The 17,777-nt window shown below is 36.8% G+C and overlaps 1 protein-coding gene across 6 annotated transcripts in view; it reads left to right on the plus strand.

Moving 5' to 3' along the window:
* The window catches only part of ATG10 (autophagy related 10), a 318,137-nt gene that overhangs the window by 64,097 nt on the left and 236,263 nt on the right, over nucleotides 1-17,777 (plus strand). For 4 of the 6 annotated variants that reach the window (XM_069085042.1, XM_069085043.1, XM_069085041.1 and 1 more), the window contains one exon: nucleotides 15,284-15,370. The exons of the other annotated variants lie outside the window; for them this stretch is intronic. In XM_069085042.1, the coding sequence (XP_068941143.1) occupies nucleotides 15,284-15,370 (87 nt within the window). The remainder of the gene's footprint in view (nucleotides 1-15,283; nucleotides 15,371-17,777) is intronic. 6 annotated transcript variants of the gene reach the window in all.

Here is a 17,777-nt window from a genome sequence, read left to right on the forward strand (position 1 = left end):
GTTACTGTTATTTTCTTCCCTAGTGACAGTGGGTTCTGGGGAAAGGAGATCTTTAGCTGTAGTCCTTAAAAGGGTCCAAGGCTGAAGCTCCTCTCCCTTCCTCCTGTCATGGAGGAAAAATCAGTATGCTAGTGCAGGAGTATTAGCAGAGGCCTTAATCTGCCTGGGTATTCATCAGGAATACCAAGCTGACAAAGGGCAGAGTTGATGGGGCAGGAACTTTGGTGTCGTTAGTAACCTTCTCCTTGGATACTTGGTATTATGGTGACATTGACAGTCTCTCTATGTAAAAATAAGGTCTAGGGGAGTCAGCTTCCAGGTGAAGAGGGCATCTAAGCGTAATTATGGTCAGGGTACCCACATAGCTATCTCGTTTCATAGAAACATCATCTCATATAATACCCCAAAATTGGTACTTGAGTGAATGATGCTATAGTGTCTTCACTTCAGGCCTCTATCTTTAAAAGTAACAACTAGTCATCAGAACACATAGCTTTTTGGCATATTTAATCTTTCTGATTATTTTATGTTTAATTTTGATAGTTAATCACTGTTGGATGAAAACTGCTGGGGAAATTGGAAAGCAGTTTGGTAGAAACTAGGTATAGAACAACATTTCATACTGTATACCAAGATAAGATCAAAATGGGTACATAAGACATAAAGGGTCATACCAAAAGCAAAATAGAGGCACATGAAATAGTTTATCTGGCAGATCTATGGATAAAGGAAGAATTTATGACCAAACAAGAGATAGAGAGCATTATGGGATGTAAAATGGATAATTTTGATTGCACTGAATTAAAAAAAGGTTTTGCACAAACAAAACCAATGCAGCCAAGATTAGAAGAAAAGCAAAAAAAAAAAACTGAGAAAAAATTTTATAGCAAATTTCTCTGATAAAGGTTTCACTTCCCAAATATATCAGAATGAGTCATTCCCCAATTGATAAATGGTCAAAGCATATGAATAAACAGTTTTTAGGGAAGGAAATCAAAGTTCTCTCTAGTTATGTGAAAAAATGCTCTGAATCACTATCGATTAGAGAAATTCAAATGAAAATGGCTCTGAAGTACCACCTCACACCTATCAGATTGGTTAATATGACAAAAAAAGGAAAACAACAAATGTTGGAGGAGATATGGGAAAATTGGGAACACTAATTCATTATTGGTGGAGTTGTGAACTGATCCAACCCTTCTGGAGAGAAATTTGGAACTATGCCCAAAGACTATAAAATTGTGCATACCCTTTGATCCAGTTAATACCACTACTAGGTCTGTGTCCCAACGAGATGAAAAAAAAAAGGAAAAAGACCTATATGTACAAAAATGTTTTTTATCCTCTTTTTGTGATGGCCAAGAAGTGGAAATTAAAATCCTGGGATGTCCATCAACTGGAAATGGCTAAACAAATTGTGGCATATGATTGGGATGGAATACTATTGTGCTGTAAGAAATGGTGAGCAGGATGCTTTCAGAAAAATCTGGCAAGACTAATGTGAATTGATGCAAAATGAAGTGAGCAGAACCAGAAGAACATTGTACATAGAAACAACAGTATTGTATGATGATCAACTTTGAATGATTTAACTGTTCTCAGCAATACACTGATCTAAGACAGTTCCAAAGGATTTATGATGGAAAATGCTGTCCACCTCCAGAGAAAGAGTTGATGGAGTCTGAGTGCAGATAGGAGTCTGAGTGCAGATTGAAATATATATATATATATATATATATATATATATATATATTTAAGCTTTCTTTATTTTTCTTAGTGTTTTCTTTGTAGGATTTATGCTTTCTTTTACATTACTGATATGGGAATATATATAATGCACATGTATAATCTATGTCAAATTGCTTGCCTTCTCAGAGAGGAGAAAGATGAAGGAGGGAGGGAAAGAATTTGGAACTCAAAATTTTAAAAAATGTTAAAATTGTTTTTATATATAATTAAAAAAACAATTTAAAAATTAAAAATTATGAAACCATTACAGAAAAAAAAGATTTGCCAGTTCAGTACTCAAAATGTTGTATTTTTCCCCTTTGGCTTTTTTTCTACTTCTGAGTTTCACTACTGGTAGGTTATAGTAAATGCCCTGATTCACATATTTAAATGTTTTGAAGCACAAGGTACACGCCTTATTTGAATGTTCTACTTATTATTTATAAAAAACTGAATTTATTAAAAATGCTAAGCAGAGCAAACATTCATAAATCCTGTATTTAAAGCTGATATTGTAGAGCAAACTTAAAATAAACACCTGTCTACAAATCACGACCTTTCTCACTTAATCCTTAACTGTTATCGATCACAATTTAAGCTAAACCAGGATTTAGTCCCAGATTTTTATTTGGATTTTTTTCCTAACTCACAGTGTCTTGTGTGTGTGTGTGTGGGGGGGGGCGGGTTTCTTTCCTACCAGAGCTGGTGTATGATTTCAAGGATTTGTTCAGTCCTGCTTGGTAGGAGAAGTTGTCTTTGCCTTTCTTGGCTGCCAGCTTTGAATGAAGGTTATCACTCTTGTGACTACCCTTTCTCACTAGCTTCCTGCTCAAATCATATATCAAAGGTTTTAGTTTCCTCTGAGCTTATTTTTTTTTCTAGAATAATTTGAGGTAATCCCAGTGTCTCTGCCAGTCAGAGGTAACTATAATCCTTTGATCTCTCCCTGTATATAGTTAATGTGTGTGTGTGTGTGTGTGTGTGTGTGTGTGTGTGTCCTGAGTTTCTTGTACCTTAGGGGTAATATCAAATTAGGACAGGGAAGGGAACAAATTCTGCACTAGAATCAGTTTACTACTAGTGCTGCTATCATTGACTAGACTCTAGACATTGTTTGCATAGGTGTGCATGAAGCTTGAACCAGGTGTATGAGCACATCCTGGGCAAGTATTCTAATCAGTCTGTCCTATGATGCCATGATTTTTTCATTCAGGTATTTCATTCTAGTACTTCCCCATTCTGCTCAACTTCTTCTCTGCCCTCCTTCTGCTTGGCTGGATTTCTAGACTTGGTCTCTTTCAGCCACTCCTGTCTTATTGCCACCCATATCTCAGGGTGATAAAAAAAATTTTTTTAAGAAAGAGAAAAAATTAAAAACCCAGAATTTAAACAAGATTAAAAAATACATTAACCACCAATTACATGTAAAAACAATTTTTAACATTTGTTTTTTTTTTTAATTTTGAGTTCTAAATTCAGTCCTTCCCTTTCTCTCCTTCCCCTTCTCTGAGATAGTAAGCAATCTGATATAGGTTATACATGTGCAATAGTGTAAAATATATTTCCATATTAGTCATTTTGTGGAAGAAAACTTGAATAAAAAAAGATGAAAGAAGGAAAGAAAGTGAAAATAGCGTGATTGGATCTCTGGATGAGGGCAGCTTTTTTCATCATGAGTCCTTTGGAATTGATTTGGATCAGTGTATTGCCGAGAATAGCCAAGTCATTCACAATTGATTATCATGTAATATTGCATTTACTGTGCAGACTATTCTGGTTCTGCTCCCTTCATTCTGCATCAGTTCATGTTAAATACAGCTTTTTCTGAAATTGTCTTGCCTTTCATTTATTATATCACAATAATATTCCATAACAGTTATATACAGCAACTTGTTCAGCCATTCCTGAATTGATAGACATCCCATTAATTTCCAGTTCTTGGACACCACAAAAAGAGTTGCTATAAATATCTTTCTACAAATAGGTCCTCTTCCCCCCCCCCCCTTTTTTTTTTTTTTTATCTTTTTGGGACATAGACCTAGTAGTAGTATTGTGAGATCAAAGGGTATGCACAGTTTTATAGCCTTTTGGGCGTAGTTCCAAATTGTTCTCCAGAATGGTTGGATCAGTTCCCAACTTCACCAACAGTGCATTACTGTCCCAGTTTTCCCACATTCCTTCCAACATTTATCATTTCACTTTTCTGTCATATTAACCAATCTGATAGGTGTGAGGTTATTTTAAATTGCATTTCTCTAATCAATAATGATTTAGAACATTTTTTCATCAAAGTTATATAGATAACTTTGATTTCTTTGCCTGAAAACTGCCTGTTCACATTATACAAGATTTTAAAACAGAAATTTGAATTTGCTTCATGACAGAATATTTATTAACAAGCTCATGACTAAGCTAATCCTCTATAGCCTGGGCTATGGAAGAGACAGTTGAGATGGTTGGGGTTGGATTGGTCCTGAGAACAATCTAGTGAAGTTCACTGCTGGGAGAGATACTGAGTGGGGATATGCTCCAGGGGTGGTATTGACTAGTCTATGTAAAAATCAGGTTTTTGGGGGGAGGGGCCTGGGGGAGGAACCAGATCTGTGATACAGAGATGAAATCCCCTCTACCAATTTAGATCAGCAACTCTTTGTTCTACAAACTTAGTGAGCTACCTACAACACGGAGAGGTTGTGATTTGTCCAGGATCACATTTTCATTATTAGTCTGAAGTGACACTTGAATTAAGTCTGCCTGACTAAGGTTGGCCCTCTCCCTACTGTCCCATGGCAATAAGAAACTGCTTGTTACCTTAAAGTACCATATTTTTAAAGACTTTAAAAATTATTGCTACTCTTATTTCATATATTTTTCATAGATCACATTTAAAATAACTTTATTATAAGATAGAATCAACTAGAAGTAACCTTTTTGTTGTTCCTTTGTTTCAGTCATGTCTGCCTCTTTCTGACCCATTTGGGGTTTTCTTGGTAAAGATACGTGAGTGGTTTAGCCATTTCCTTCTCTAGTTTGTTTTACAGATGAGGAGATAGAGGCAAACAGGGTGAAAAGGTTTGCCTATGGTCACACAGCTGGTAAGTTTTGAACTCAGGTCCTCCTGACTCCAGGCCTGGCACTCTATCCACTGCCCTTAGAAATAACCTTACAGGTCATCCAATCCAATTCTCTCATTTAGTTTACTTAGGAATTTGAAATTAAATAGCTTTGTTGCTCTCATTTTCCTAAGTGTTCCATGAGCTGCCCTGATGAGAGGCTCACCTTGTGTGTGTAGATTTCCTAGGGGATAAAATACTTAAATATGTGAACATTTCAGTGGAGACTAAAATATAATTTGTCATCTAGTAATCATAGTTTTACTTTCTTCTTTTTCCTCCTCTATTTTTTTAAATTAATGCATCAAAGCATATAATGAGTTAAGCCTGCCTTTCATCTATATAGCTTATGGTAAGAAAAAGATTATATTTGAACCATCGTGCCCTTGTATTCAATTTTTAATATTTTTGCTCTTATTTTTAATACATCTCTACTGCATTCAGGGAAAGATAGTTCTCCCATAGGTCATTTAGCCCTTGTAAATTTCCGATTAACTAGTAGCTGAAAAATGGGGGAGTTGTCTGCTGCCCTGCAAAGATAAGATATTCAAACTTTAAGTGGTGCTTTCATTAATTCTAATAATTTTTCTCATCTGCACTGACAATTTTTTCAGCTTTGCAAATTACAAATCATATAAATAAGTTCCATAAAATAATCAGAATTAAAATAAGACCAATTAATTTATGTAAAGTTATGATTTTCACATCACAAATGCAGAAAGTAGATTTGAAAAGGGCAGAATTGGTGTCATTTCATCACTTAAAATGCTTTTTAAAATTATCTTATCTAAGACATTAGATAAGTAAGATAAAACTTCATATTCTTGACCCTATGAAGACAGAACACTGGGAACCCTCTTTCTCCACAAACCTAAATTGGAAATAAGACAAAGAGAAGATATTTCTTTATAGTGGGTCCCTGGATCCTTTTCAATCAGTTATATCTTCAGTTGGCTGGTCCTCAGGCACAAATAAGCAGGAGAGTTCTTTTTGGGAACTATTACAGCATTGTATAATAAAAAAAAGTATGAGGGCATACTTGAAGTTCTCCCATCTGTGAACTCAAAATTGAAATCTCAAACTTGGTTAGTTGGAAAATTTTGAAAACAAAATGTTACCGAAAATTGTTATAAAGCAGCGGAAATAAAATGAAATCTCATGTGTTTAACAGTGAAAACTTTAGAGACTGATAATAAATATACTAATATGAGAAATATAAAATAATATTATTACATATTTATTTTTAGTTATTTGTCTCCAGGGAGACCAAGATGCTTTTACCAGCTTTAAAATTATAGTAATACTTTCAAACACTATGTGAGTAAGCTATTGACATATACACATATGTATGAGTCCCATGGCTCAAAAAAATAAGGTCACCAGATTGCCTCTGGTGATCTTATTTTTTGGTCTGATAAATAGCTGATTTGTGCTGCCTTTTATTCCTTGGGGCTTGATGGCCCTGCTGTGGTCTGACCTGTATTAGGGAAAGGGCCAGATCAGATTGGAAGTGCTCTAGAAGCCATAGGAGATGTCCGTATATGAGAGACACATAGTGTGGCCTTGGTATGGTGAAAAGAGCATTGATCCTAGTTCAGAATCCCACCTCTTGACACTTACAACCCATGTGACCTTAGGCAAATTATTTCCTCTCTCTAGGCTTCAGGTTTCTCATCTATAAAATCATAGAGCTGGACTAGATGGCCTCTGGTTACCCTTCAAGTTTCCAAATCTGTGACTGTATCAAAAGGAGCTTGAAGAGTAGTCTGTAGAGATCTGTCTAGAGAGAGAACAGCAGTACCTTCACACATAACACCCTGGTCCCCACTTTCAGCTCCTTTTTATGTACTGTCTCTCAATATAGTATAAGCTCCTCGAAGGCAAGGGATATCTTTCTTTTTTGCTTGTATTTGTATTCTCAATGTTTAGCCCAGTCCCAAATTAAATTTTTAATAATTGAGTGCTTGTTGACTTGACATCCTAGCTTGGCCTAAAATTTTATAGAGGAAATAGAGTCAAAATGGAAATTCTGATTCTAGTGAGGAATATGAATAATTCTAGTGAGGAAGAAAAGAGGGAGTAGTCTCAAGATACTGTTAAGTATGCAAAGCAAACTTTATCCAGCTTAGATTTGAATGAGCCTCTTGTAAAAATGTCACGAGCTCTAACACCCTGACCACGATAGAGCTTTCCAATAAATAGCAAGCAGCTTGGTGGTATAGTGTATAAAGTGCCGAGTCTGGAGCCAGGAAGGCCTAAGTTCAAATCTAGCCTCAGACACGTTTTAGTCTTGTGACCCTGAAGTGACTTCATCCTGTTTGACTCACTTTTATCATCTGTAAAATCAGCTGGAGAAGGAAATGGCATACCACTCCAGTATCTTCTCCAAGAAAACCCCAAATGGAGTCCCAAAGATTCAGAAGATGACTGAACAAGAAAAACAGCTTTTTGAAGTAATGTTGGGAGGTAGAGGACATCAAAGAAGGCATAGGAATGGTGTTCGGAGCAGATAGAAAAATAATGTACAACCAAGAAAACACAGAATTACTCAGCTCCCCTTTTGCTTTTGTTTTCGCTCTGTGAAAGAGAATGACTTTTAGAATTTAAAACAAAAATAATTAAGAGGGGATTGAAATCCAAAGTAAAGAAAAAGAGGTAGTAAGAGAGCACCTAGGTGATGTCAATGAGTTCATGCCTTGAAGTCTGGATAACCTACAGACAGAGGCATGGAAATAACTTCCAGAAGTGATAGCTGACTTCATCAAGTGCTCTTTGAAAAGTTCTGGAGAATAGCAAGGGTATCATAGGACCACATCAGTGCACTAATTATTAGTATTTTTTCTTTTTTTAAATGTCTTTATTTTTTGGACACCATTATCACTTTGCAACCTTTCCTGTGGAATAGAAACCTGCCTTGTAAAAAAAAAGCAGTAGAATTAAGGAAAACAAACCAACTCAGTGGCCATTTTTCACAACATATGCTTTGTTTGACTGGCATAGTTTATCACCGTTTTCCTGAGAACTATGAATGTGAATGTAATGAACACAAAGTGGAAGGCAGGAGCAGAAGGCATCAGAAAGCAACACCTAACAATTTATTGCTTAAAAGGTACACACTTAAAGTATAAAGATACAGGCAGTGGATCTTGATTAGCCAAGGATCAACTATAAATCATTCTGTCCTTTAAAACTCTTCATAATAGGGGTGGCTAGGTGGCACAGTGAATAGAGTACCAGCCCTGGAGTCAGGAGGACCTGAGTTCAAATCCGGCCTCAGACACTTAACAGAAAAACTAGCCATGTGACCTTGGGCAAGTCACTTAACCCCAATTGCCCTCCAAAAAAACAAAACAAAACACCTCTTGACTTAAATCTGCCTGTCCAGTCTTCTTTCATACTACTACTCTGTACACACTCTATGGCTCAGTCCACTTGCTATTCCTTGCACACTGTTCTTCATCTCTGTGCCCTTTGCACAGGCTGACTGGTCCTCATGCCAGGAATGCCCCCCTTCCTCACTTCCAAATCTTAGAGTCATTGTATTATTTCAAGACAGCTCAAATGCCAACTTTTTGCAAGACTTCTTTCTTATTTGCTCCTTCCTTTTTTCCCCTCTGAGGTTTCCTTCCATCTACTCTCATATGGATATCCCATATGAATCTATTTGTATACATGATCCCCCCTTCATTAGAATGTAGAATTTTATATAATCAGCCCTGTGTCATCCACAAAGGAGAGCATTTGGAGGAGCATTGCTGTCTGCAGGGAATGAATTCTTCTTTGATCTTGACCCCACACTCGATCTCTGCCATCACGGTGGCCAAGACCTTTGGCAAACACATCTTGTTTTTGGCCTGGCCATCAGAGGACGACTGATCAGTGTTGTTTCTCCTGTTCCATCTTCCAAAGAATTGTGAATACTTGGCTTTAAAAGAGCCTGGCCAGCAGCTTTGGGTTCTACCAAATCAATTGCTTTTTAATATCATTGGTCAATAAACACAATGAATCTTGTATTCTCTACATCGTTTAGTTCATTCTGAGATGGTAAAGATAGGATATATTTTGAATATCACTTGTGAAAGCTTGCTTGTCCCTCCTTACTCAAGGATGCCCTTGATTTGTGTATATATGACTATTGTACAATTGTTGTATTTATGGGAGGGAATGTTCGTAGGTTGGGGTTTCTCTCAGTAAACTTTTTAAAAGTGTTAACAAGGTCTGAGATTTTTTCCATAGGTTTTGGTATGTTCTTCATATACCTTGTATATTTGTCTCATAATTGTATCAGCTCTAACAAGGATCTCCTCTATATATACTTCTCTGTAGTGCCATTTTTCCTTTGTTTATAAGATCTCAGTGACTGTGATGCACCTTCTTCTCTTCCTATTTTTATCCTTGAATGCCCTTGGGATGACTTTGTTTAGTTGGCTAACTTGCCAAGCTTTCTTTTAAAGTAATTTTACCCTCTACTGCTTCTCTTTGCTTTATGAAACAATATTGTTCATAATTGTCCATCTTACTTCTTTTTTAAGATTTTGTAGATGAATTTACATTCTGACTCTTATAGTTTTGCCTTTGGCACCTATCTCTATTTGACAAGTCAGATTTTTCTAAGGCACTTTTTATGATCTTTTGGTCTTCTTGTTGAGGCAATTAATTACCTTAGTTAAATATATGAGTCAAATTATTATAGCCAGTATCAATATATATGTACATATACTATCATATAGGCATATACACATGTAACTATATGGACATGTGTATATGCATATATAATTATAGCCACTTGATATATACATGTATGTGTGTGTGTGTGCATATATAACGTGTATATCCACACTGGCAATAATAATGTGTGTATGTTTATACATGTAAACATATATACACAACCAATATTATATTATGAATGAAATTATTATAGTTGGTGTTGACACATGTGCATCCTATAAAAGTTTATCCATCATGTGCTGAGGTTATACTGATACTCCTCTTGGAGGATGACATCTTGCTGGTTGCTTCAGCCCCCCCAGGACATTGCAGGGCCTTATGTAAGATAAGTGTAATCACTCAAAAAGAGATTAGCCTCACCATCCACAAAGGTTCTGCACAATGTCTTCCTCAAAGAGGAACATCAGTGTGACATCACTAATCATAGGCAAGTCCTCTTTAAATCAAACTCTGAATCTCCTCTGTCACTATATTGAATGTCTTTGGCAAAAACGAACCTCTCTGTTTTCTGGATTACCTGATATTTATGACCAGGGGGTCTGAGAAAAAGATTATCTCTGTTTTCAAGGAATCTTGACTAATTTTGATTTTTGGTTGAGAGATTCCTTGTTGGAAGAGAGCCTTTAAGGTGTTGTTTTGTTCTACCAAACTAATTTTTTTTTAAAGCAATTGGGGTTAAGTAACTTGCTCAAGGTTACACGGCCAGTTATTTCTGGGTGTGGTGCCAAGTATCTGAGCCCAGATTTGATCCCCAGGTCATCCCGACACTGGAGCCAGTGCTCTTACTCGCTGAGCCACCTGGCCACCCCTTAAACTAATTTTCTTTTTAAATAAGCAACATGCTCTAGGTACAATGGAATCTCACGCAATCTATGTCTTTTAGTTAATTGTGTGATAGTAAAGATGTAGTATACTCAAAAATATCATTTGCAAAAGCCTGCCTTTTCCATACTTATGTCTGCAATGAGGAGGCTGTTAACATGTGTATATAAATGGTCCTCATAAAATTTTATATAAATGGGAAAGTAGACATATTGTTCAGTAGTTGTTGAGATTCTTGATTGCCTTTGGGGGGGGGTCATATAAAAAGAATCAATATTTCCCCAAGTTTTTGGTATCTTCCCCACCTTCAGAAATTGTATCACCTTTAGCATAAATCTCCTTTAGGTATACTTGGTCAAATTGATTTTTCCCATCTTTGTTCTCTTTAGTACCATTATTTTTCCTTTATAAGTCCATCTAGGGCAGTAATGTTAATGTCCTAAGTGTGATTTTTGCTGTCATTAATGGTAAAAAAAAAACAAACCAACAACCACTTTTTATTAAAATCATTGCAAACATTTACTCTTTTTTCTTCTGTTTTTTTTTTTAAATCTTCCTTCCATTTTCATACTTAAAAACCCTGGGGATTGCTTTGCCCAGTTGGGTATTTTTTTTCCCCATGCTTTCTTTAAATTGGTTTTACCCTCCATTGCTTTTCTGTTTTATGGGATGATACTGCTTGTAATTTTCCGTCATCCTTCTCTGTAATATTTTACAAATAATTTTATATTCTAATCAAGTATTAACTTTGGCTGCCATCTGTCTCCACTTTGTAAATAAGTCAAGTGTTTGTTAACTAAGGCACTTTTTAGATGTTTTTGATCTCATTGTTATGACAATTGATTTACATCAATTAAAGTTTTATATGAAATTAATATTGTCTCTTTGTCTTTTCTTCTGTCTATAATTTACTTTTCATTGTTAATTGCTTGTTTAAATAGGTCAAAGTTGAGTTGTTTCATTTACACCTCAATTAGGAAAAATTCTAAGTTCTTACCTCCTGTTCTCCTGCTACATCTCTAGGATAAACCTTTTTCTTCCTTCTTATTCTTTTTTCTCTTCTTGCCGTCTTGATTTCATCTCTTTTTTTACTGACTGCTATGAGTGTTTCTTTGTCCCCTCATTGACCATTAGAGATGGTAGTGCCAGTCCTATGTGACTTTGGCATATCTCTTAACCTTTCTGTGCTTGTTTTCTCATCTTTAATGTGAAGAGGCGAGGCTATATTGTTGTTCAGTCACTTTTCAGTTGTGTCTGACTCTCCATGACCCCATTTGGGGTTTTCTTGGCAAAGATACTGAAGTGGTTTGCCATTTCCTCTTCCAATTTGTTTTACAGAGGACTGAGGCAAACAGGGTTAAGTGACTTCCTAGGGTCACAGAGCTAGTCAGTGTCTAAGGCTGGATTTGAACTCAGGAAGGTGAGTCTTCCTGACTGTAGGCCCAGCACTCTATCCACTGCTCCAACTAGCTGTCCTAGGCCATATTAGTGTTTCTTAGTAATTTTTAGTGTTTGAAATCTATAGACATTCTTCTCAGAATAATGTTTTTGAATGCACAAAATGCAGTTTATAGGATTATAAAGGAAACCTTGAAATTCAGTTATCAAAATTAAAAAAAAACAAATTCACAAACCTAAGGCTAATAACTCCTGGTATAGATGATCCATAATTGATCTTATAGATCTATCTCCTGAAATCTTTGTTCTGCCGTACTATGGTCTGATCATTTTTGGAGTTTGCTATTTAGTCATGGGCATCATATTTTTAGGAAAGTCATCATGGCTTTGTGGCCTCTGAGTTTCAGGAAACCATGATTTCTGACATAGGCATGCCTGAAAAAAATTGGCCCAATAGATTTTGTCAAGAATATAGTTCTTTAATTTTTTTTTGTGCCCAACACCTTGGACAGCTTAGATTAAACCCACATATAAAAGATTTCTCCACAGACATAGATAGATAGCATAGGGAAACAAATACAGGTACAAAGGGACAACCACCCAAGAAATCAGACCTCCAAAGGTTTTGCTTTGCCACTGTAAGACTTTACCTGGTTCTATTGCTGTCTCTCCTTCCAGTGCATAAGCTGACTGTGCAGTAGAGTTGGTGGGCAGGTATGCATGTATTAACAGTGAATGATGTGATTGAAGGTGGAAAAGTTGAATAGGGGTAGGAGCAGCACCTCTGTAGTGATAGAGCCTGACTTTCTCTCCTCTCATATCTTGTGATGACTGTGAGAATGCTCAAGTTGGTTAGTGGTTGAAAATTGTGTTGATGTCAAGCCCATAGAAGGTAGACGATGACGCTCAGTTCCAGCTTCAGGCTGATATCTTTTGGGATGTACTGTCTGAGCTTACTTCTTGGAGAAGGGGTGCTTGTAGCATTGATAAGTATGCTAAGTGTATCAGGATGGTGAAGGGACTCAATCATGCTGCATAAGGATTGATTGAAGAAACTAGGGATGTTTAGATTAGGGGGGGGGAAAGATTTGGATGGAGGACATAGTATTTTGAAGTGCTCTTATGTGTAAGAGGGATTAATTAAGTACATGCTACTTGGCCCCCAGACAAGGAATGGTGGGTTTTTGCTTCTGTGAGATAAATAATTCCCTGTTCTTAGAACTGTCTGAAAATGTTATAGGCTGCTTCAGGGGGCAGTTCCCAATTGCTGGAGATCTTTAAATGGAGCTTGCATGACCTTGTGCTTGACCTTGCATGACCTTGTAGGTCGGGGTGGGGGTGATTCAGTTATGGACAAGATGGACTAGATACCTTCTGAGATCATGATTCTAAATTTCTATGACACTCTCGGTTCAACTGGTTATTTGTAATAGTCAGTGTAAGCTACCACCAGCTAGATGCTGCAGTGGATACAGCACAGGCCTGACCTTGGAACCCTCTGCACAGTGAGGTGCAGAACCAAATAGTCTTTTATCTAGTCTTATCCCTTTCTACCTTTCCAGTCTTCTTGCTCCTTATGCCTTTCCATGCTCTCTGTGATATGGTGACACTGGCTGACTTGCACTGCCTCAAACATAACACTCCATCTTCAATCTTTGGGCCTTTGCATTAGCGATCCTTCATGAAACTGCCATCTCCTTACCACCACCTCTTAGAGTTCCTGGCATCCTGGAAGATTCAGCTTTAATCCTACCTTCTGCAAAAGTCCTTCCCGTTTCCCCCAGCTAATGGTGACTTCCTCTTTCAGGTTACCTTCATCTACTTTGTGTATATCTTGTTTATACCTAGTTATTTACAGATTGTCTCCCTTATTATATGTATGCCTCTTAAGCACAGGGATTTTTTTGGTCCTTCTTGGTATCTCCAGCACTTAGCACAGTGCCTGGCATGTAGTAGAAAGTGCCTAATAGATGCATGTTGACTGATGGATATACACACATATGTATATATACATAATTAATAAGACTGACTTAGGTTTGATGTAACAAAAAAATTCCTCAGAATTAGAGCCAAACAAAAGTAGAATTACTTCCTCCCCACTGGAGGTCTTCTAGTAGTAGCTGGATAACAGCTTGTTGGGATTGTGGTATTGTTTTTCAAGTACAGATGGAACGATAATTCCCATTTTATATGTATGTAGGTATGTAAATGCATCTGTGATCTTGTCAGTATAGATATTCCTTATAGTGTCATAGATTATAGCCCTTCCACAGCTTCTCATCCTTCCACAGATATCTATATCTACCTGTAAATTCTCAGTATAGGACCTACCCAATCTGGAAGTATTGGAGGCCTTTATCTGTGTCTTTTAACATGTCATAGATAGCTGTGTAACATTCCATGCCTTCTCCTGACTCTGGTTATGATCTCCCAGGGATTAACCATTGGTTCTCTGTTGTTATTCTTTCACTTACGTGGTTACCTATTGCTTTCTGCAGTACCCAGCTTATTATATTTGTTGAAGATGCTTTCTCCTTTTTCAGTTGAAACGTTTTTTAAACTTTTTCAGTTTAAAGTCCTCTTAATAAGATTCACAAGATCTCAGCCAAATACTTTCCTTAATAATACTTTCTGAGTTGATTCCACTGGTATAATTTATCTCCACATGAATTGCAGGGAGTAAGCTCTTAGCCTGCTTGTTATTATATCTCAGGTAGACATCTGGGAAGATTATAAGTCTCAGTTGATGTAAACAAAGACTTGACTTGATACCCCTCAGCAAGGAGTTACTGATCATCACAACTCTTCCCTCCTGCCTGTGGCTGTCCACCTCTCTACTCCAGATGTTTACTAACGCAGCTTGTATCACTTGTGGATAGCTCTGTTAAAAAGTTTTTTCTCTGGGTTCACACTTCCAAGCCCACACTTCTAAGGAGGTGACTGATTACTATTTCCCCTTAGGATTCTAAGAGTTGGGAAATCTAGTCTAACGTTCACACCCTCTCTGCTTTTCAATATCAGTATCAGTTGTTCAGTGATGTCTCCCAAGTATCAATTACTAATTGATATCAATTAACATTTACAAAGGAGTATTTGCTGAGAAGGAATAATAAGGACGGAAGTTAATAAAACATCCCTCTCCCTTCATCTATAAAATGATGATGAGCTGGAACACCTCCAAGACTACTTCTTACTCTTAATCTATTGCTCTGTCATGAAAATCAGTAAACACTATCTAACAAAATATTTTGATGACTCTAAAGGTCCTAGACCTATGTAAAGGTATTATAGCCTTGCTCTGACCTCTGTGCTGAGCGTCGCTATAAAGAAGGGTAGCTAATGATGACTTTTTGTCTGAATTATGAGTAGTTTTTAACTGATAATAAGACTCTTGTTGTTTATGTTGGGTGTTTGCAAGTACTAGATTTTAGGATAATCCTTTCTTAAAATAATTAATAAAACATCATTTATTCTTTTGTTGTGACTGGGCATAGGACTGCTCTGATGGCTACATGAGCAAAACACATTTGCAGACTAGAAACAGGACTTCTGCGACTGAACAGCTCTTTCCTCAAGCTGAGGTGAGTACTTTAAAATATCTTTTTCTTTTAGTGGAGGAGAAAGGGAGAGTCTGGATTTCTGATATAGGGAGCTCTCAGTGAGAAACTTCTCTCTACTAATGCAATTCAGCAACTATTCTGCAACTTCTAGTCCTAGGGTGTTGTTTAGGGCACTGAGAGATTGTTACTTATCTAGGCTTATACAACCAATATACACACACACACACACACAGACACACATTTCCTCTCTGTGGATATTTGTACCATATAGACCACAATCTCTCAAACAATTGATGGTTTAATTAGTTTTTAGGGTCAAAAAGAAAGTTAGTGGCCAACCTTCTGGGGATGACATTCCCCAAAACTTAACTAGGGTGGTCTTTGCCCGCCAGATGTACAGTCCATCACTGGTCTTACATAGGAAGTCTTGCCAGCTTGGTAGAATATGTCATACCTTGTGCTCTGTTGGCCCAGCCTTCAGAACTGAGAATCATTTCTGTGCCATCATCATGAAGAATCAGAGTAGGACTTCAGTGTGGGAGCTTTGGTTTATAGAATTATAAAAATAAATTTAAAAAAACTAAATTAAATTAGAGAGATTTAATTTATTTAAAATCTATTTAGCATCTGGTACATCCTGAAAGTAAAGATACTGTAACAAATTTATCTTCTGGTACATCTATAATCAGAGAAACAAGTGGTTGGATGTTTTCTAGTTATGCATTTTCTGTCATATTCAAACCAAGGTTTTTGTTGAAACCAAGAACTTGTCTTAACACATAACAGGTTTTTAAACACAATATTCCATTTTCAAACATTGTTTTAGGGTTCATTTATTCCTGAAAATACTGTACTACTGCTAGATTTGGCCCTGTTGAAAGCCTCAGCAGGTGATAGCTCCAGGTAAGGCTGAAATTGAGGGCAAGGGAAGGGGTGCATTGTGTGGGTGGGAACTTGCCCTCCTCAGCCCACAGCTCCTACTGTGCCATACAATAAATAGGACCCTTAGACATGTTTGAGATGTTGAATGAATATTTCTGGCTTTTTATTTAGAAAGTTCACAAATATGAAGGAAGAGCAAAACACAACCTTGTAGAAGGATAACACAAGCCTCAGGATATCTAAGGTAGCTGGCAGATGTTTGAGGTGTGTTTTTGTGCATTCCTCTGTGCCTAGGTTCAACTGGTGCAGTTTTCTGTGTTCTTGATATTTGGACAAAATTGTGCAGAAGCAAATGTAAAATCATGCTCTGCTCAAATTGTTCCCTAATATACCAGTTCCTTTGGAATAAATTAACATTTTTGAAACAAGCATTGTAGCAGAACTGACTATATACATATCTTTATTATGAGAGGTGTCCTGGCATAGCAGAAGATAGCTGATCTTTGGTGCTTACTGGCTTTGGAACCCTGGGCAGATCATTTAATCTCTTACTGCTCTGGACAACTTTCTAAGACTATAAGCTAAAGAACAATTGCTTATCTGTAGTGAAAAGGGAATATCTACATATGGGAAGCCAGAAATAATCAATTCTTAATTACACAGTACAGACCTAGAGAAGAATGGATTCCATTTGGGCCTTCATTCTACTTGGGGCAGGACTTGGAGCATGGGGCAGATAAAATGGTAGAGGGGTTTCCTGCTTAGTTCATGTTAAACCAGATGTTTTCTGAGGTTCTTTGCAGTCATGAGAGCCAGTGGTTCTAATGGAGAGCATTTCAGTTGCCCTGGAAAACTGATGGGGGAGAGATTTTTGAGGAGGGCCTTCCCTTAAGGTTCTTTAAATGTCTTCAGGTTACATTTATATGTTATAATGCAGAATGAGATATGTTTTTGAACATTGTCAATGTGGGAATTTGTTTTGCTTGACTATGCATATTTGTTACAAAGGTTTTCTTTTTCTTCTTTTCTCAATATGGGAAGGGGGAGTGGGAGGGAGAGAAAATAAATGCTTGTTTATTGAAAAAAAAATTGGAAAGTTCAATAAAATAAACCACACTAGTTTGTCAGTGAAATAAGTAGCCTTCTCTGGCTATGTTTAAGCTGACTGTGATATTTCTGTTAAAAATTTATATTTACTTATGTTAATTCAATATAAAAGAAACATTATTTCCTTTTGGATATTTTGCCAACTATTATAATAGGTTGCTACCAGGTGAAAGGTGGTGCCTTAGTTATTGCTTCTTAGTCCAAGTATCATGTCCAGGTTTCAGTCAATGAAGTAAATGGGTTAGGACATTCATTTGCTCATTATATATTTTTTAAATGAAAGTGGTAAGTCCTAACTAAAGTAATAAATAATAATGATGGTAGCATATATGTGGTGCTTTAAGGTTTGCAAAACACTTTAATACATTACCTCATTAGATCCTCACAACAATCCTGTGAGGGAGATATAGTAGGTATTTTACTGGTTTTACTAACAAAG

The sequence above is a fragment of the Petaurus breviceps genome, unplaced genomic scaffold, assembly GCF_028583685.1.
Source record: "Petaurus breviceps papuanus isolate PSGF00001 unplaced genomic scaffold, PetGlider_PUasm1.0 175, whole genome shotgun sequence".
NCBI classification, from domain to species: Eukaryota; Metazoa; Chordata; class Mammalia; order Diprotodontia; family Petauridae; genus Petaurus; species Petaurus breviceps.